This window comes from Lachnellula hyalina, assembly GCF_007821495.1.
Source record: "Lachnellula hyalina strain CBS 185.66 chromosome Unknown contig00008, whole genome shotgun sequence".
Taxonomy (NCBI): Eukaryota; Fungi; Ascomycota; class Leotiomycetes; order Helotiales; family Lachnaceae; genus Lachnellula; species Lachnellula hyalina.
The window spans coordinates 143,419-162,434 of NW_022157122.1; the positions used below are offsets into that span (position 1 = coordinate 143,419).

The 19,016-nt window shown below is 46.9% G+C and overlaps 7 protein-coding genes and 1 non-coding gene across 8 annotated transcripts; 2 read left to right on the top strand and 6 right to left on the bottom strand.

The window, feature by feature from the left end:
- Positions 1-1,815: 1,815 nt before the first annotated feature.
- Positions 1,816-3,254, bottom strand: LHYA1_G001565 (putative CDP-alcohol phosphatidyltransferase class-I family protein; the record flags this gene model as incomplete). The annotated part of the gene is made up of 5 exons (XM_031146546.1): positions 1,816-1,914; positions 1,974-2,376; positions 2,424-2,700; positions 2,749-2,891; positions 2,947-3,254. 5 exons carry the CDS (start codon positions 3,252-3,254, stop codon positions 1,816-1,818), a joined length of 1,230 nt encoding a protein of 409 aa, XP_031009111.1.
- A 472-nt stretch (positions 3,255-3,726) lies between these two features.
- Positions 3,727-6,717, bottom strand: sec21 (putative coatomer subunit gamma; the record flags this gene model as incomplete). The annotated part of the gene is made up of 5 exons (XM_031146547.1): positions 3,727-3,959; positions 4,009-4,827; positions 4,877-6,191; positions 6,238-6,548; positions 6,597-6,717. Coding segments are annotated over 5 exons (2,799 nt in total), but the record flags the coding sequence as incomplete, so codon positions are not given.
- Positions 6,718-7,748: 1,031 nt separating this feature from the next.
- Positions 7,749-7,842, bottom strand: LHYA1_G001567. The gene has a single exon. It is a non-coding gene; the product is annotated as a tRNA-Glu (tRNA).
- A 2,338-nt stretch (positions 7,843-10,180) lies between these two features.
- Positions 10,181-11,210, top strand: FCR3 (Fluconazole resistance protein; the record flags this gene model as incomplete). The annotated part of the gene is made up of 2 exons (XM_031146548.1): positions 10,181-10,647; positions 10,706-11,210. 2 exons carry the CDS (start codon positions 10,181-10,183, stop codon positions 11,208-11,210), a joined length of 972 nt encoding a protein of 323 aa, XP_031009117.1.
- A 2,281-nt stretch (positions 11,211-13,491) lies between these two features.
- LHYA1_G001569 (uncharacterized protein) lies at positions 13,492-14,271 on the bottom strand (the record flags this gene model as incomplete). The annotated part of the gene is made up of 1 exon (XM_031146549.1): positions 13,492-14,271. The coding sequence occupies one exon, from the start codon at positions 14,269-14,271 to the stop codon at positions 13,492-13,494; it is 780 nt and encodes a 259-aa protein (XP_031009118.1).
- Positions 14,272-15,442: 1,171 nt separating this feature from the next.
- On the bottom strand, positions 15,443-15,844 carry crp-6 (40S ribosomal protein; the record flags this gene model as incomplete). Its single annotated transcript, XM_031146550.1, has 3 exons — positions 15,443-15,625; positions 15,701-15,753; positions 15,808-15,844. 3 exons carry the CDS (start codon positions 15,842-15,844, stop codon positions 15,443-15,445), a joined length of 273 nt encoding a protein of 90 aa, XP_031009155.1.
- Positions 15,845-16,326: 482 nt separating this feature from the next.
- SPBC2A9.09 (Phosducin-like protein) lies at positions 16,327-17,145 on the top strand (the record flags this gene model as incomplete). The annotated part of the gene is made up of 3 exons (XM_031146551.1): positions 16,327-16,391; positions 16,438-16,831; positions 16,885-17,145. The coding sequence occupies 3 exons, from the start codon at positions 16,327-16,329 to the stop codon at positions 17,143-17,145; spliced, it is 720 nt and encodes a 239-aa protein (XP_031009154.1).
- A 142-nt stretch (positions 17,146-17,287) lies between these two features.
- Positions 17,288-18,910, bottom strand: LHYA1_G001572 (Zinc-type alcohol dehydrogenase-like protein; the record flags this gene model as incomplete). Its single annotated transcript, XM_031146552.1, has 4 exons — positions 17,288-18,260; positions 18,310-18,544; positions 18,598-18,772; positions 18,902-18,910. 4 exons carry the CDS (start codon positions 18,908-18,910, stop codon positions 17,288-17,290), a joined length of 1,392 nt encoding a protein of 463 aa, XP_031009153.1.
- Between the last annotated feature and the right edge of the window lie 106 nt (positions 18,911-19,016).

A 19,016-nucleotide genomic window follows, 5' to 3' on the forward strand; every position in this document is an offset into this window, starting at 1 on the left:
GCCAATGTGAAGACGGCGTTTGATTCGGGCCAGGCTTTGTTGTGAATTTAGTGTCATGGAGTCTTCGGGACTGCACGCAGAGATGGTCTCGATGATACCGGTGAAGCCCTCAATGACTTGGGCGCTCTGGTTAAGCTCGATCACCCTGTCGAGAACTGCGAGAACAGATGAAAGAGCAATCACAGCGACTTCCTCATCACTTGAGAATCGACTACCCATCATTGTACACAGAGCGGATGCTGCAAATTCAAACACACTCAGGCCACGTTTGCCACTTGGGCCGAAGATAAAAGTATAAATAGTATCAATGGGGTTCTCCAGTACAAGTGAGTATAGCACATCAGGGTGAGAGATGATCCTGAAGAACGGAAGAATTCGCTCTTTGAAAATCGAGATTGAAGCTTCGGCGGTTCGAACCCCAGCCAAATCTTTTGTGGCGAGATTGATTATCTTGAGGCCTTGCTCTGAGCCGAGTTTAGAAATGACTTCTTGCCGTGTTCCTGGATCATCATTTTCCATGATTTTCCATCCGATCTCGAAGAAGGTTTTGGTGTTTACTGGAGCTTCAAAGCGTCGGTTATTTGCGTCGCTTCGAGGTATCATGTATTTCCACTTGCGACATAATTCTTCTGCTGCTGTATTTTCACGAACATGTGGGCTTGCACTTCCTGTGGGTATGGCGGTATCATGGCTGTAAGAACACCTGTCACCGAAGCGGCAACGGCCACTGTTCCTGAAAGCGAAGCAGAATTTCGGCCTGTTGCTCCCAAAGTCAGTAGCGTTTCTTGTAGAAAGGGTTTGCTTTTAACACCCACGGCATTTTGATGACCCAGCTTTTCAGAAGACTGGATAATAGTTCCGAGCAAACAGTAGTGTTGATAGCTTGTCGCTACTATGCAAAAGATTTGGAATAAAGAAAGCAAGACGAAGACACCCAAATCGTTTTTACACGCAAACGAACCACGGAAGCAAACAGAATATAAAGCGTTCGTTGTTACGACAAGACCTCCAACTTCACACAAGGCAGCCTCTGACGCTCCGAACGGTTAGCTGCTGAAAGGGCCTGCATGTTATCAAATAGTCTGCCACTGGCAAACGGGGATCGTTGTCTGATAGTTTCACATCCGACCAAAGGGAACCAGCCTCTCAGGGCCAGCCAACATGGGACCATGGTAAGGCATACTCCGTATTGCTGCTGTGTTAATAACATCGTAGTAGACAGACAAAGCGGCACCGTTTTAGCATGTGCCAGACGCAATGGGACAATTAAAATCCATAGCAATAAGTGCCGCTTTTGTGTCAAGCTCCCTCCCTCACTCGGCCCGTCCCGGCCCCGGCCCAATGAGCCGCAGCAAAACACCAACACCGCAGCCACCTCCTTACTGAAGGCCGCATAGAAGGCTAGTTTAACGGCGCAGAAGTGGCTCAAGCACAGTTGTGCCTGTAATCCGATGAAATGAAAATGAAAGCGCTTGGAAGGACTTTGTAAGAGATGACTGCCCGTTTGGCCTACACAAGTCTGCATTTCGCCCTTTCATTTAAAGGTAATAGTGGTCATGACTTTCTGAACACTTGCTGGTTCATTAGGGCAATAATCTAAAAGAGAAAAACCCCGCCTTCCAGCCCCAATCCGCAAATGAATTGCTTGCTAGCTCCGAGCAACTCAGAATTATAAGAGTCATTAGAGTATAAAATAAACATGAGTGAAAGTTAGGCAGATACAGCCAAGAAATTCATTAACGACATCCCATCATCCCATTTCTATGCTCATTAGGGTATCACAACAGACATTCTCTCAAGTACAGTGCTTCTTTCTCACTGCACCTTCTTTGCCTCTTCTTCTTCGTTCCATGGGTGCTTGATGGTTAAGCACCAGATGTCGAGGTAATCGCAGATCGTAACGATTACATCCACCTATTTTAGATGTCAGTTTCAATTCTCCGCATCTTTGCAAGGGGGCAGGAAGAACATACCACGAAGCTTCCATAAACCCCAATCGCGATACCAAGCATGCAAAACATATACGCGACCTGATACCCACCACTACCAAGAGCACTCGGCCATCCTACCCCGAATTTGTCCTGTAATAAGGGCCCTAAAGAGTCGAATACGCCATACGCAAGTGGGAGAACCAGGACGTTGTAGTAAGGGAAATCCAACACCACGAGATGAGCAGTAATCATCTGGCCGACTGAGTATGCATTCACAAGCCCGCCGAAGAAGACAAAAGGCACGAGATGGTTGTGTAAAATCTCAGGGTTCAGGTATAGGTAGGCGGGGATTAGGGTCCAGGTTACGAAAAAGGGGACGAGGCCAAGGAGAGCGCCGCGAGACTTGTCGCCTCGGGCACGGCGGGCTTTGATGACGTTCAGGGATCTATTGCTTGTTAGCCGGATCTTTGAGGTTGAGGGCGAAGGACTGACGATTGAACGGTATTCAGAACCAGCACAGTCCCACCCTGAATCATGTACCATTCATTGAAAGGTAGATTGTAGATATACGACGGGATAAATGAGAATTGAGGTATGCCAATTGTGTGAAACATAGATTGTTGCCAGAAACTGCCACCTCCCATGACGCCTGTGAATGCGTACACCAATGTCAGAATAACGATTCCTTCCACAGGGCCAGAGACTATGCCGAGAGTGAGGGTCTTTGTATGGTATTCGTCCCAGGTTTGCACGTAGAAGGTAAGGAGCGCTATACACAATTAGTAAGGTCTCGAGGGGTTTGGATAGGAAAACAAACACCCAAAGAGCGTCATGACCGTCTTCCAACCCATTCCCAAGTTCTGCGAGGCTGCGAAAACCAAGACTTCAAGGGAGGTATTCAGTGCATCGACACCATGATCAAACAACTCCCCCAAGGGACCACTCTGATGCGTTCTCCTCCTATATTACAATCAGCACAAATGCCCTTGCCCATTTGACATATGAAGAAACTCACGCCTGCGACCCATCGACAGCGTCAAACGTCTGGTACAGAAACAGCCCTGCAGCCCAACTATAGTAAACCCAAGTCGGACAATCCTGATCCAGCGTTGGCGTATACCACAACAGCGTCAGCACATTCACGATCACGAAGCTGAAGCCCGTCAACGTGATCAGGTTCGGCGCCATCCACATGGGGAAACATTTTATAACGAAGTTGGTGTAGAAGGGCTTCAGGACATAGCGCGAGAGGAGGGAGTGGTCAACGCCCGAGTATTTGTATTGCTTCAGGCCGGGAAGCTTGTCCTGGCGTACATACACCATAGTGTCGGACGGTATTTAGATGAGGGTGAAAGATTGTTTTCAGAAGAGAGGAGAGTTGAGCGGTGAGGTGGAGTGGGGTGGGATGTTGTCTGTCCTTTTTCAAGTCGCGAAATCTCGAAATCCGAATTCATGCTTGCTTGAAAGACGCGACATTCTTGGCAACCAACCATCGCAACGTCATTTCTGCCGCACTTACCGCATGGGCATGCATGTACCAATGGAGGTACCAGGCCAGGTGAACAGTAAAATAGGAATAGCACCACCATAATTTTCAACAAAGTCAACATTACGTTCCAGAGAAATCGGAATCACAAATCATAGACACATAAAATCTCATAGAGCGTCATCATCATATTTTATGACCTTCCAGACTCCTAATGAGACCAGAGAGGCCATTCTCTTCGGCTTTTGAAAACCATTATCTAGACATCAATCAAATGCATCAAAGGCTCAACTCCATCCCTCGCTATCCCTAAGCAACAGACCCAATCACCAGAGCTGCAATTCCTTCCTCGTCGCTCCGTACAACGATTTTACTTGTGACACCAGATTTTGTAGAGTATGCCATCCGGATATTGGCAACGACCTTTCCGCCAGTGACAGTCTTGCCGAACAACTTGAGAGTATGAGTGGTTGTGTTAATGGGTACATCCGTACCATCCAGAGGTTGTAATGAAAGGGTCGTTGCAAGTTGTTCGGTCGCATCTGATACTAATTAGCATATTCTTGTTCAAGATCATCGGTGTTGACTTACCCGCGATGCTCTTGACCCCACTGAGCTGTAATGTTTCTTCTGCCTCCTCGCCTGAAGCCCCGACTTGCTCCCAAATGTGGTTGAAGTTGCCAGCAAAGGCTGGAACGACGTAATCACTTCCATTGAGCTCCAAGTCCTCAACTTGATATTCATCGTCGTAACCAGTCTCCTCGGGCTCTCCAGTCGTAGGATCGATTTCTTTCGTGGTAAACTTCAAAACATTTGTAAAGCTGCTAGCAGGGAAAGAACCTTCCCCATTGGACTTTTTGAAAGAAACGTAAATAGTTCCTGGCTCGTCGGTGGCAAGCTTGGCGGCTGGGATGATAAAATCTTCCTCGAGCTCCTCCTCTTCCGAGGGAGATGCGACAACCGAGACGTCTTCGAGAACAGTGTCCGGAAGAGTGTTCTTGACTTCGTATTGGAGGACAATGTGCTCCTTGAAGATATGCTTGACAACACTGACTACATACTCTGTTTCTGATTCTGTCAATTCTACCACAGGCGAGGACTTCAGCACACTGCCATACAGTTTCATCTCTGGTATCCGTAGAAGCTCTTGTTGGTATTTCTGGGCAGCAGCCGAAGCTGTTGCCGCAGCCTCCGTACTTGATTGTGATGGTTTTGTTGGTCCGGTCTTGGGAGCTTTGATGGTAGGTGTGACAGTTGTAAGCTTCTTGGTCCTGTCCTCGGCGTCTGCTTGCTCCTTGGTGACAACTGGAATAGCTGCAATGTCGAAAGCTGTGTCAAATGTTGTCTTGTCTTCCGCTGTAACGTACATTACTAGTTGATGTTCGAAATATGGAAGAGCAAAGGTATTTTCTAGAAATGAAATTAGCAGAACTCTTGCCGATTTGAGAGGAATAATCACCATTCTTGATAAACCGATCTGCCATTTCATCTGATTCGCTCATGAGTCTCAGATTCAAGGCCGCACGATCACGAACTTCATCATCAACATCATCCAGGCATCTGGTGAGAAGAACAGTGACGCTGCGCTTGACCTCTGGATCTTTCTGGCCCACGCCAAATTTCGCTAGAGCTGTGACTGCCGCAGCACGAACAATTGCATTTTCAAGAACAACACGGTTATAAATGTACCGGATGTATTTCGTGGGTTGCGAGGTCTTTGGACCTTCCAGACCCAGTAGATGCAAGATACGAACAGCCAGCTTTGTAAATTCGCAATCTTCGATGAACTCGCAAAGATGCGCTAAAGCATCCTCCTTGGAGTCGGGTACAAATTTGATCAAATCAAACATGCTCTCAACAACAGCGCGCTTGAATTCGTACCCTCCCTCATCCCGCAATATACCACTAAGGAATGCTAGCATGCCAGCCTGCTTGCTAGGAAACTTCAGGCAGAGTGTTCGAATGGCTTCAACGATTGTGATCTTGAATTCGTCAGTAATATCGGCCATGAAGCCAGAAATTTGCTTCATCAGACGATCAACGCTGGCCTCATTTCCAGTCTTCAGAAGGGTAGTGATTGCAAATGTGGCAATCGAGCGATTGCTGTTAGAGATGAGCAGTTCGATATCGGGGTTGCAGGGATGAACAGCCTGGGGTTTGAAGGATGCAAAGTTGTGGAGTATTCTGATAGCAGCAAATTTGGTAACTGCGCGGGGAGATGTCAGGAACAATTGGAGAACGTGGATAGCCTGGGTGACTTCAGCATCTGTGACATCTCGCATATCACAAATTGCTTTAGCAGCCTCAAAATTAACCATCTCGCTCTTGTGTCGAAGCCAGCCGTCCAAAAGCTGGATCATTGGCTTCCGAAGTTGTTGATCCTCCTCCGCCAATTGAGCTGCCAGTCGAACAAGCATAACAGTAGCAGCAGGGCTCTTTACGGCCCCGGCAGTTCCAAATTGCTGAACCATCTTGACCAATGCCATCCTGTCGTGCATTCTCATCTGGTAGAGAAGTCCAATTGCGTGGTATTGTGTCATGGTAGAGTTGTTGACTGGCATTTGTCCCGAAGACGATGAGAAACCTAGAGAGAATCCACCAGATGATTTCGTAGAGCTTGCCGCCTCTTGAGTCTCGCTCTGCCATCTTCGAACAACGTCGCGCGCGATTGGTAGGAGGTGGTATGAGGAAATGAGGGCGGCGGAAGAAACTGATGGGTTCTTGTCTACAATCGCTGTCTTCATGACACGCTCCACACTTTGTACCGTCGACCCCTGCTATGATTAATATAAGCCTTCCAACACTTATAGAGTCACTCACGTCAATGATACGGCACAAGGCGCGAATAGCATTGGGTCTGTAAATCGCATCCGTTCCACCGCCGGTATCCTTCATAATCGTACTTGTGACCATAATAATATCCTCTGCGGAATGCGCCAACTCCTTGATAATGAGATGAACCATCTGTCGTAGACTGGCATCTTTGTTCTGAAACAGCTTCGAGATGCCGAAGAAAAGCGTCGTGGCTTCGTTGGTAGGAAATCGTTCCCCGGTGTAGAGAAGGAGGGCAATCTTGGTGAGAAGAACTCGACATCTTCGAGGTTGGATGGGAGAGGAATTGAACAATCGTGCTGGTAGGTGTTAGCTGGGATTTGGGGGAAGGGGGGTTTGGTGCGCACCTTCTTGAAAGACAGAGGTTCGGTCCACCTTCATAATTGCGGCATCGCCGTCTTCGTCTTTCTTGCTGTAACTCATGGTGAGAGAGGTCAGCTCCTCAGCTTCATGAATTGCAAGAAGAAAGGCTTAGGAATTGTCGTCTGTATATGTGGTTGAGGGAAACGTAGCCCAAATGTCGGTGCGGGATTCATACGTTAGTGCAGGCGGAACATCTTGGCATTCACTCGGGGAATCAGGGCGGAGCGGAGTGGACATATGGCGGAGGAAATGTCGCTAAGAAGATACATAAATGATGGCAATAGCGCTGAAGATGATACTGTAGAGGTGCGGCAAATTCTCCTGATTTAGTCAATGATGATAATGAAAGTATACCCTTTGCTCTTTACAGCGTTGGGTTTAGAGAGAAATACTAGGTGCAGGAGGGAGAAAAGCATCTAAAGGACTTCGCTAAATGATAATAGGATATCCTCTCTATAGTCTGGCAGTAGAAGGCCTAGGGCGCCAACCTTCTAAGCTCCTAGCTCCTCGAAATAATGATATTAAAGACGATAGAACTATGGTCCCTCTCCACTCTACTTAATCTGTCTCTAAGAATGATTAGGAAACATATTATATTATAGTCTTATCAAACCTCTTGAGATGCTAGAGTTCCAGGCGTTAAATACAGAAACACTACAAAACACTACTCTAAAACCCTGGAAACGTTAATTGGAGATAATCCCATCTCCTGCGCAAAAGAGTGCTAAGGTAATAAGGGAGGGGAGGAATCGATATGCAAAAGGAAAATGAAGCGTGGCATGTTCTACGAGTCCCGAGGGCATAGTGGAGTGGGATGGAGATTCTGGTGGATTGCGTGAGCCCAAAAAGATAATTCGGCTGTACTCCGGTATATGGATGTTAGGATGATCTGGCATGATACTCCTAAGACTCCGTACGGAATAGATCTAGCTACCAGTATACTAAGAATAAAGCCTTATGATTCGGTAGCGAAGCGAAATTTAGCCAAGCTTGCTCGCTAAACTTCAACTGTGCCTTTGATACCTTAAAAGGCCTATTCTGCTCATGAAACATGCATGTAAATAAAGGATTACTTAAAACACCAGCTTAATTTGGCAAAAAAAATATTACTCCTGCAATGTTCACTAATGTTGATATTCCCGAGCCGGGAATCGAACCCGGGGCTCTCCGGTTCTATTCCTGTATACAGGTAATGAAAGCGGAGTATGTTAACCCCTACACTACTCGGGATTGAGTTTGGAGTTGTTGTGATGAAATGTTACTTATTTTACTATATACAGGAGTTTTAATATCCGATCGTCTAAACCGATAATATCCGTTCCTACAGTCGGTGACACTCAAGGACCGCAAATAACCCCCCTTTACGCATCCTAGTACAACCACTACAATACAGTTATAATTTTATTCGGATTGGTCAAATAGATGTAGAAGAAGCTAATACATTATATATAGCTTTTAGAATCGATTTTAATTTAGTGGTGCAAAAGTTATATAGATCAGACCCAGCTGGTTGTATCATTACTTTGCCGCAGAAGCTGTATCTGTATAACCAAGAACTTTCATTTCGCGACGACGAACCATAGAAATAGCTTGAAATACCTGCAACTTGATTGACTAATTCCTCGGAAATAGATCAGACATTCGATTTTGACCCTCTATTATGCTACGCAGACATAGAGTGTGCATTTCCATAGAGTGTTTCGGCAATAAGCATATAAATATATTTATCTCAAGCTCGTGCTCGTGCTGTGCCATAGTGGCGTAGCTCAAGGGGGGTTCCTGTTTAATGTATCTATGTGTTCTGTCAAACCTTGTCAGAAAGTATCATGTAGATTAAAGAGCTTCGACCCCGAAGTCTTTCGATGGCTCGCTTTTCTAGCGATAGGATTTTAGACTACCGAGCTCAAAATAACACAGTTTCCTTGTTGTGACCAGTGGCTAATTTGAAGGAGAAAAAATAGAATAGATTTCGCAGACAGCAAGGAGAAACAACTATGATCTTTGAGAGGCCAGCTCGTAAATGCACGTCGTCTGTTCGGCATAGCTAAATTCAGCCGTGGACGAGCAATAGAAAACCAAATATAGGGCTCAAGTATCACACCTATTCTAGGTACTAAGAAATAGCTCAACGCTGCAGTTTAGGTAGTTCAGAACAGATGTCCTTTTCTATCAAAGTCAAATATAAGTTGCAAAGACAGTTAAAGTTTTCACATTAATGAAGACTTTCCAACTGTAGTTGGCAATCCTAACCGCCGGGCGTGTAACACAGCATATACAAGGCCCAAGGAACCCAAACAGGAAACAGCCTTGGGAAAGAAGGGTGGCAGCCAGTAGGATCACATGACTGACAGTATCCAGGGATCTGGATATAGCACAACATGACAAGCTCTGCCAGATGGCACACATAAGTCGTACCACACAAAGCAGACTCGTCGATTGCTCTGTATCATTACTAGCTTCACAGCAACGAGAACTAAGAATATGACTTGCAGCTGAAGTGAAATCCGCAATTTTGACGTAGCTATTTTCAACTCCTGAACATGTGAATCAAACGAAATGGACAGAGCTACCGGTATTAGAAAAGACGCAAACATAAGAGGAAAGTGAGGTAAGGCTGACGTGTCTTAGCATCGAAGCTGCCAACAATCTTCCCAAATACAGAGACCATGTTCAGCAAGCAAGAAGTCCGTTTGCGCTTGTAGCCATAACAGATTCCAATTCCTAGATGGAAAGAGCTCCGAATAGCTGGCTAAAAAAGGTACGCTCCATCTCGCTATTGGCGAGATCGTGGAGGTGCGTCTGCCAGTCCCGCCACACCCAGATGTTGTATGCAGGAGAGATTGAGGGAGATCTCCAATAGAACCTCTCATTCGCTCCATATTGCCAGATACAGGACTTCTGTTAGGCTTCCAGATTTTTATAACACCTCCCAAGACATTTTCTCCGCACACCATAGGCCCGAACCAAATCTCACGTTAACAATCTCTTGTTTGGGAACGGCTAATCGATTAAAGACAACTGCCCCGGTGTGGTTGGGGTCATTACGCCGGGCGACTCCTCCGCAAATAGTAAGAACTGAATTTATGCCTGCAGCACGCGTCGCTGTAAGGGGGCACTCGCCAGCACAGGGCAGCCAAATAGGAAAATGCTGTTGAGAGGCCACACTTGAATGATGACCTCGCTCCAGCATCTCTCCCGATCAGGCCTCAGGTAAGAAGGTAACTAAATGGAATGTACGCCCAGCGGTGCGTGAGAAGAACTTGTGCCAAGCCGTATAAATAAGAATGCTTATCGACAGGGTTGGCAAAGTTCTTCGGTTCTCGCAGGAGAGGAGGCTGCAGCTTGTCTATATGTAGTACCGCATGGACGTATGGACAGCTTGTCTTGAGTTTGAGCCGTGGTGGCGTGCGTGAGACACTTAACTGCCCCGGAACTATAACTTCGGACCGCCAACAACACAAAGTGTGGTGGGCATAACATCCGCTTCAAGCACAAAGGAGTTTTATACAAATCCACAACGGTCCACTATCTACTAGGTGCCTATCTGTCTGCCAGCTCACATAGCCAAATGGACGGGATGGACTATCCATATTTTACCACGGCCGCGCCCCAAGCGTATCCATTCGTTGGCCTGCCACCGACTCCATCACATACAAATTCCATCTCGGAGCATGATTTCAGCAGCAACCCCTCACCACCTGTTCGTTCTCATTTCCCTACAAGTAGCTTCAAGCCTGATCCGCTCTTCATCCTGACCCCAGTACAGGATGCCAACTACGATTTCCAGTTTGAGAGCTACAACCAGCACTTCACGCAAAATACCCAGACTGCCTTGCACAAACCACCACAGACCCCGCACTCTCAACACAACGGCCACAAACCTTCCTTCAGCGGCTCGCGGAACGGCCATGGCCTCGACCAGGATCTGGGTATCAAGACCAATACCAACCCCATAAACCAGCCTGGGAGCAATAGCGACGATGACGATAACACGCAACCTGCCGTGTCCCGGCGCAAAGCCCAAAACCGCGCCGCGTAAGCAAAGCTTTCACCCCCAAGTATCCCTTACTCCAGCTAACAACTATGCACGCAGTCAACGAGCCTTCCGCGAACGCAGGGAACGCCATGTCAAAGACCTCGAAGCCCAGAACGCGAACCTAGAGAAGAACTCGGCTAGCGTTGCCCAAGAGAACGAGCGCCTAAAGCTCCAACTCCAGAAAGCCACGACCGAGAACGAGATCCTCAAAATCACCTCTACTAATCCCCGCGAACGCTCCGAGCCTCTTCCAACACATGGCCCCATGCGGTTTTCGCCGACGGATTTCTATACCGAGGTGTTGCACGCGCACGAGAACAAGACACCGAGCCACCGCATTGTGACGAGCGAGTCGGGGCAGAAGTTATATGCTGCGGGAGCGACGTGGGATTATATCATTAACAATCCGCTGTTTAAGAGGGGTTTGGTGGATATTGGGGATGTGAGTGATCGTTTAAAGAAGGTGGCTAAGTGTGATGGGCAAGGGCCGGTGTTTGAGGAGCGGGAGATTCTCAGTGCGATTGAGAAGAGTGTTGCCAGTGGCAATGATGAGCTGTTGTAAGTAATCTTGATGATCATGGCGTCGTGAATAGCACGGTGTTAAGGTGATAACTGTTGACTTGGGTTTGGGCATGGGCATGGGAGTTTCGGGGAGGCGTGTTTTCTCTCTCTTTGGCTATATATTGGAGTTTTTATCTTATATACAGGTGAGAACTATATACCATTACATTTACTTTTGAGGTAATGTTTCAGGCTTTCTAAGTGGAAAAAACAGCTGCTATCTGTTTATCTTGAACTGCTATACCAAGTCCTTCCTGTGGACGATTATCTATGTTCCACAACTCTTTGGCCTGAAGATTATAGACAAATTCAAACAATGTACATCTTGCGCCTACCTGTATTTCAAGACTGGTGCCTTACCCCAAAGCCCCTATCTCATTCCCAATTTACACAAGAGCGATCTATGATATATCCATCGAGGCTTAGCCTGGGTTACACAGATAACATGACATATTTCCTAATTGGCACTGGCAATCATTGCCCAATAAGGCTCTATGCGGCGCTCGTAAGACGGCCAGCAGGAGCCTCAACCCACTCGCCGTAATACGAGAGGTGCGAGTGAGATTCATGTAGGCACAGGGATCTCCTTTTGAAGCACGAGGTACCGGTATATAGCATCACAAGGCTTGAAAGTTGATCTTGTACTTCAACGATCCCTCTTAGCAATTACTTTATTCTTCTTCTCGTATAATGTGACTGTGAGAAAATCAAGGGGCAGGATGCCTAAATTCCTCTCGGCCAGTGAGAGGCAGACTTTCAAGGAGCCACTCAGCTGCGAAGAAGGACTGTAATTGTACCATTTAGCATTAATCCAAGACTTGAGATATTTCCTTGGTACTTGAATAGTTTACCAATACCTCTTTTCACATTCCCGACTCCATTTAACCTTTTCCTGCAGATTCTGCTCAAAAGTGATGTTTGCGGAAAGCATGTACCACATATTCGAACTGTGTTAACAGCCGCTTTTGGCAAATTGTTCGAATCAAGAAGGCAATACAGTAGGCAGAAGGCAGAAGAGGAAAGTCGGACATCCGCTCCTATTTCAAGCATACTCCCTGCAGCACATTGCATGAGATGAGACATTTCCAATGGCATTTACTAGAGGCGGTGTGGTTGCAGCGAAACAATGCTACCTTTCCAGCAACAGCTTTTGTATGAAATCACAAATATAATAATCTAGTTTTTATAGTAAGTAAGTAGCATCGCTATCCTATAAGTAAGTGAAGTTGACAAACGCCTGTTCTCAAATTATGATAAAAGCGAGAAATAATTGCTCATACATCTTTCCGGTCTGATATATCGATATTGAGTTATCAAATGCTGAAGACTCGATATATGGAACTCGCTGAAATGCTGATATACGAGGAAACCAACCTCTTGGGCTCAGCAGAAAGAGCAGAAAGAAAATGGTAATGGCTAAGAATGAATACAGATAATTTGGGCTGGCTATAGAACAGTATGATGCGAGAAAGCTTTCTTTTATTCACGTATGCGATGAAAGTAAGCTTAAGACAGAACTAAAGAACGTAGCGTTTGAATAACCCATGGTGGGAATTCTAAATCTACTGTTAAGTATAAATGAAAACTAGTTCGACAAGTGAGATCCGTAACTAACATACCAAACTAATGCATTTATTCCAACCCAACGAGGAGATATTGGTAGATATCTAACAGAAAACTCCCTTTGCTCCGTCTCCATCTTCTCTCCCGAATATCGAAAGCGTGGGTGGGGTACTTACTGCCTGCTGTTTAACTGCTGTTAATTTCTGTTTGACCTGGTTGTGTTTAACTTTACATGAACACGGCAAATAGGAAGCTGAGTAGGTGTAAGCTTTATCGGCATATGCTCTTAGTTGAGAATCAAGACTTTTGCACTCCTAGTACATGTACTCATCTTGTTCGACATTACTATACGCTCATTGGTACAGGGTAATACACTCGGTCGGCGAATTTACACACCACCCTAACAAGAGGAGACTTCCTTTTGGGTCAATGGAATTCGTACCCGGGAATGAAATGAAGCTGTATATAGTAACCACAGTGGAATGCAGCGAGTATGTTAAACATAGTAAGAAAAAGAAATAACAAAACACAAAGGAAGTGTGAGCATATACAGATATTGTTACTATATTCAACACACTCAGATCCAATCTAACGGCCCAACAAGCAAGCAGGCGCCGTATATATAAAAACACACACTATCCATCCATACCCCCAAAACGCCATTAACTACCCACCCACCCCAAACTCCATCATACACCTAACTTGATAACAATCAATACTCAAACACCATCCATCTCAACCTCCCCCATCACGCCCTCATAATCCAAAAACTCCGCTTCCCCAAAATCACCGTCAGCACCCACAACAGCTACATTCTCCTGCCCACGTCCAAACACCATCTTCCGCCTACTATCCAGCTCCAGCTCCATCTTCTTGCGTCTCGGTACCGGCACCGCCATAACCCTCCCAGCACGAAACTCCAAGCCCAGGTCGAAATTCATGCCCTCAACCTCCTGCTCTTCCTCGTCCTCAAATCTCCGCTTATTCCCTCCTCCGTTCCCGGTAAATCCACCATAGTCATTCGAACTCGTACTCCCCTGACTCAATACCGGACACTCCATATCATCCTCCTCCCCTTCTTCCTCTACTCCCCACTGCTGCTGTTGTTGCGCCATCCCACCAACCTTTAAAATCCCACAAAAAGGCGTCAACTCCCTCGCTCTAGGCCGGTTTCCCCCACTCCCACTCACACCTCCATATCTCTTCTCAGGCTCAGGTGAAGCTGCCGATGAACCCGAAAAGTGACTCGTATCATCCGCGAATAACGTAAAAGCGCTATAAGCAGCACCGGTTTTATACCCCTCCGGTACAGCTTTGCGCACACGCATACCGACAGACAGGAGATTCGATTGGACGTCCAGGGGCAGGGACAGAGGCGGGTTGTTTGGCTCGCGCGCGCGGTCGGAGAGGGGGCCGGTGGTGGAGGGCGAGGAGAAGTAAGATGTTATCTGGGGTTGAGATCCGTTGTAAGGGCGTTTGGAGACATGGTGATGTGGCATAATCTCTATTTATCTATCTGCTCTTTCTTACAAGCAACAGTTTCTTTCTTCCTTCGTGATGGTAGACTCGTGGTTGATTGATAAGAGGCTGGATTGGACTCGAGCGCGAAGAGTCGAGCGCGAATTGGATTGGATTTTGTAGAATAGTGATTTATGAAGGAAACGACAGTTGGTGGCAATGAATGAATGAATGGATGGATGCAGTAGATTAATTCAGAAAGAGGGGTTGCAAGTAAAAGCGTCTGGAAATTGGGGGCGCGTGCGTGGAATAAGGAAAGACGCGGGGGTGAATTTTTGGCGCGCGTTGAGTGGGTGAGCCTGGTCTTGTGCACAGGTGGAAGGAAAGAAAATGTTACTTACGGGTTTACTCCGTACTTAAGCAGGAGGACTTCGGCCTCTGCTTCTGGATTTAAAACGTTATGGCTTTAAGTGTGTTTATATTAAAGGTACTCGTACGGGTGTTTTACTGTTGCATATATTCTGAGTTTGGAGGACTGTTTCATAAATTCGTCATTGCGGAGTTAGATTGGATACTCGAGTACAGTACATGCAATGAGTTTTGATTGGGGAATTGGAAGGAGGGGTGTTACTTGAGATATTTTCATTTTGGGAAAGAGAATTGGATGGAGTATTGAGATGAGTGTTTAATAGTTGCAGTTAATAGCCTCCTCGATTTTCAGCTCATGATTCATGGCGTCACATCACATTAATCAAGACAGTATTTTGTGGGATCTTATTTTCGTAGTGCACAAGGCCCAATATCCACCACCTGCACTGGGTATGTAGCAATCCTCGAACAAGCGCACCACGTCCTCGCATCAAGTATTGATCCACCAAAAAGGCAAACCCTCTAAACACTATGTGGAGTATATCGCCACTCTCAGCCCTTCCCATGCAAGATTTTATTCGCACATCGAGACACATCCACCACCAGGCCAGATAAAAAAACGAAAGAGAAATTTGATGCCAAGATATCCGGAAGTTCCCAAACGCCCTTAATTTTGCTTTGGTTGGTGCTCAAGGATTTTTGGTCGATGTCCATCTTCTATCCGTCAAACAAATGTACTGTATGCGTAGAGAAAGAAGAAGCAGCAGATCTAGAGCTCCCTCATGCCGAAAGACGTAAATGCATCATGAAACCGAGGCCAAAAGAAAGCAGACAGCGAGACGCCTACTTTCTTCGGAATGAGCAGCCCTCGGTAAGACGGGCTTTTCCACCAGTGGGTTGGCAGAGCACGGTCGAGCAGCCGGCGCAGATGACGACGGTTTGTGCGTGCGAGAAGACGGTGGTGATGGTGAAGCAGCCGGGGCACTTGACATCCATGAAGAAGGAGCGGGGAGCTGGTACAAGGTTCTGGAGGGGTAAAAAGTTAGTTTCTGCGCTGAATCCAAAGTAGGAAGGGTTCAAGGAATGGTAATGGACGCATACCTTGAGCTTGTGCTTGCGAGCCTCAGCGGCTGGGGTTGGGTTGAGGAGATCAACTGCGAGAACCTATCCGTAGCACCACGTTAGCGTTTGGCCTTCATGTCCATCACAGTATGCCAATTCCAATTTTCCCTCCATCCCTGTCATCTCAATCATCCGCAGATGGACTCCTTGGGCTATTCCATCTTCCTCGTATCATCGAAGCAGTTGTGCGTAGGTCGTGTGCCAGATTTCCTTCCAACAACGTCTCTTATCCACTCTTGAGAAGGGGATTTCCTTACCATGATGGCGGTTGCAGAATAGTATTTGTGCTATTTCGGATTGACTGACGGGTCTTTCGTCGAGTAATATGCTTGTGCTGGACGTAGAGAGCGGATGTCAGTCGTTGCCGATGATGGATCGTGAAAGATTGAAAAGAGGAGGCGAATTGAAAGTGTTTAGCGATTGTGCGAGCCATCACGTGCCGCAGCTATATCTTGATAAATTTTTGATTGGTGGTCCAAGCATCTAGAGCGGGGCTAAGTGGGGTTATGTTTTCCAAGTGACGGGACGGTCAGTTTGTCCTGTTTGCGCATACGCGTTTCTCAAGGCAACTTTTGAACTCTCCACCTGCAACAACTTCACCAAATATGGCAGCCCCAATGGACGAGCGCATAAGTGTTCCCATAGACGATCCAAACGCAGACACAGAATGGTAATAGTCTTCATCAAATTCAAGATTTCATACTCACGATTCCCAGGAATGAAATCCTCCGCAAACACGGCGTGATCCCTGAGAAACCCCCCTCCCCCACCCCCCTCATCGAAGAAGCAATCCTCGAGGGCCGCCGCCTCGCCCACGAAAATCGTCTAGAAGGCAAAGACCTCGACGAACTCGACGCGCTCGAAGATTTAGAAGATGAGAACTTCTTGGAACAATATCGCCAGCAGCGAGTCTCAGAACTTGCAGCCTTGACGAAGAAGGCGGTGCATGGAGCTGTGTATCCGCTTTCCAAGCCGGATTATTCGCGCGAGGTCACGGATGCGAGTGCCAGTGGACCGGTGCTGGTAAATTTAACTAGCGGCCTAGGCACGAATGTTGAGAGTAGGGTGCTTACTGAGCTTTGGAGGCAAGCGGCCGGGGAATTCGGGGAGGTTAAGTTTTGTCAGATTAGAGGGGATATGGCGATTGAGGGGTATCCGGATAGAAATTGTCCTACGATTTTGGTTTACATAATGGGGATATTGTGAAGCAGGTTGTGACGCTGATGACGCTTGGGGGGGTCCGAATTGGGATGAAAGAGATTGATAAGTTGTTGATTGAGGTGGGCGCTATTAAAGATAATGACATGAGGGTTATGAGAAGGAGAAAAGATGCGGAGGATGAGGAGGAAGAGAAGAGGGAGAAGGGTGGAATAAGGGGTTCTAAGCAGGCGACTGCAGAGGACGATGATGATGATTGGGATTAGAAAGGTATTGCATAGCATGGAGTCACGGTATGGGGAATGGGAAATGAGAGCTACGAGCCTCCAACATTTTATGGAATGGCATTTCGATTTTACTGCTACCAAACTCTCTTGTGTTGCGCTCGTGGTCTGCTATTACTCGTGCTCAAACCACAGCAGATGGCTTAACATCGCCATCCCTCAAACTGCTCAGCGCTGGAGTACCAGGAGCAGGAGGACCAGAGAATCGCGTCTGAACGAACGTCTTCATGATCCCCTGTTCCTTCTTGTCAAACGCCTCATACAACTCTTTAAACTCATCAATCTTGAATCGATGAGAAAGAATGATAGTCGGATCAAACTCTCCACTCTCAACCTTCTTCAGCAGATCCTTCCAGTACTTCTGCACTGGGGCTTGACCAGTTCCTCTCAAGGTGATGCCCTTCTCCATCAAAGCACCAATCAAGAACTGATTCGTCATAGCCGCATAATCCGCAACCAGCGCAATGTTACCAAACTTCCGAACAGCCCGCAAAGCCTCGTTGACAATCTCAGCACTGTCAGTCTCCATACCAATAGCTCTCTGAACACCATGCAAGAGACCCTTGGTATATCTGAATGCCGCAGCATCAATACCACAATCAACTCCATCAGGCTCAAGCTTATAAATAGCCTTCACCACATCCGTCTCCTCGTCAAAATTGATAACATCGCAGCCAATAGTATCTCTCGCCAACGCCAAACGCTCCTTGACTCTATCAATAACAATAACACGACGAGCTCCTGCAAGCTTTGACCATTTCGCAGCAAGCAGTCCGATTGGACCAGCGCCCCAGATGGCAACACTCTTCCCCTTCTCAACTTCAGCGCAGACCGTTGCGTGGTAGGACGTAGGGATGATATCAGAGAGGAAAAGCGCCTTCTCGTCTGGGACGCTATCTGGGATCTTGAGCAAATTCGTATCGCCGAACGGACAGCGGACATATTCAGCCTGGCCACCTGCAAAGCCGCCCGCGAAATGCGAGTATCCAAACAGGCCGGCAAATGGTTTGCCGTATAGCTTTTCTTGGACAGAAGAAGAGTTTGTGGTGTCGCACATGGAAGTTAGGCCTTCTTTGCAGAACTTGCAGGTTCCGCAACTAGTGGGGAGTCAGTACAAGTTTTAGGCGATTCGTTGCGAGTGCTTACGCGATCTGGAACGAAGCAACGACACGATCTCCTTTCTTGACATTCTTGACTTCAGATCCAACTTCATCAACTATACCCATCCACTCGTGACCCAAAATATCTCCTGCTTGAAGCTGCATGATTTCCTTATGGTAGAGGTGCAGATCGCTCCCACAGACGGTCGTCCCCGTCACCTTGCATATGACATCTTTTGGCTCTGTGATGGCTGGGACTGGTGCTTCGACCACTTTGACATCTTTGGGGAATTAGCATTAGTTGACGGTAAAGATGAGGTGCTTGGTTGCTGACTTTTGTTTCCGAACCATTGGAGAGTAAGGTGTGTTTCGTTGGGACGAGTATTGGGAGTGTTAGTGGTAGAGGTAGGACGGTCTCCCATCGCTTTCTGCGCCTGGTTGGCGGCAGTAGTGGTAATACCAGGAGGAGTGATTTTATCCATGTAACTCGCCATGTTGACTCGATTTATCTAGATTGTTTAGGTTGGGTTGGTAGTAGAGGCAATATTTGATGAGGAAGATAATACGTAGGTCGAGAAAGAAATGCAATTCAAATCATTTTTAAACAAATTCCATTGCACTTGCTATGGGATTCTTACCAACGTCATGGTAATTGAGGCAGGGATAGAAAGAGGGGCAATTCCGACTTCCCGACCAAGACGAACAATTGCCGTTAGCATTATTTGATCGGTCAGCGATTACTGGTGTTGTACA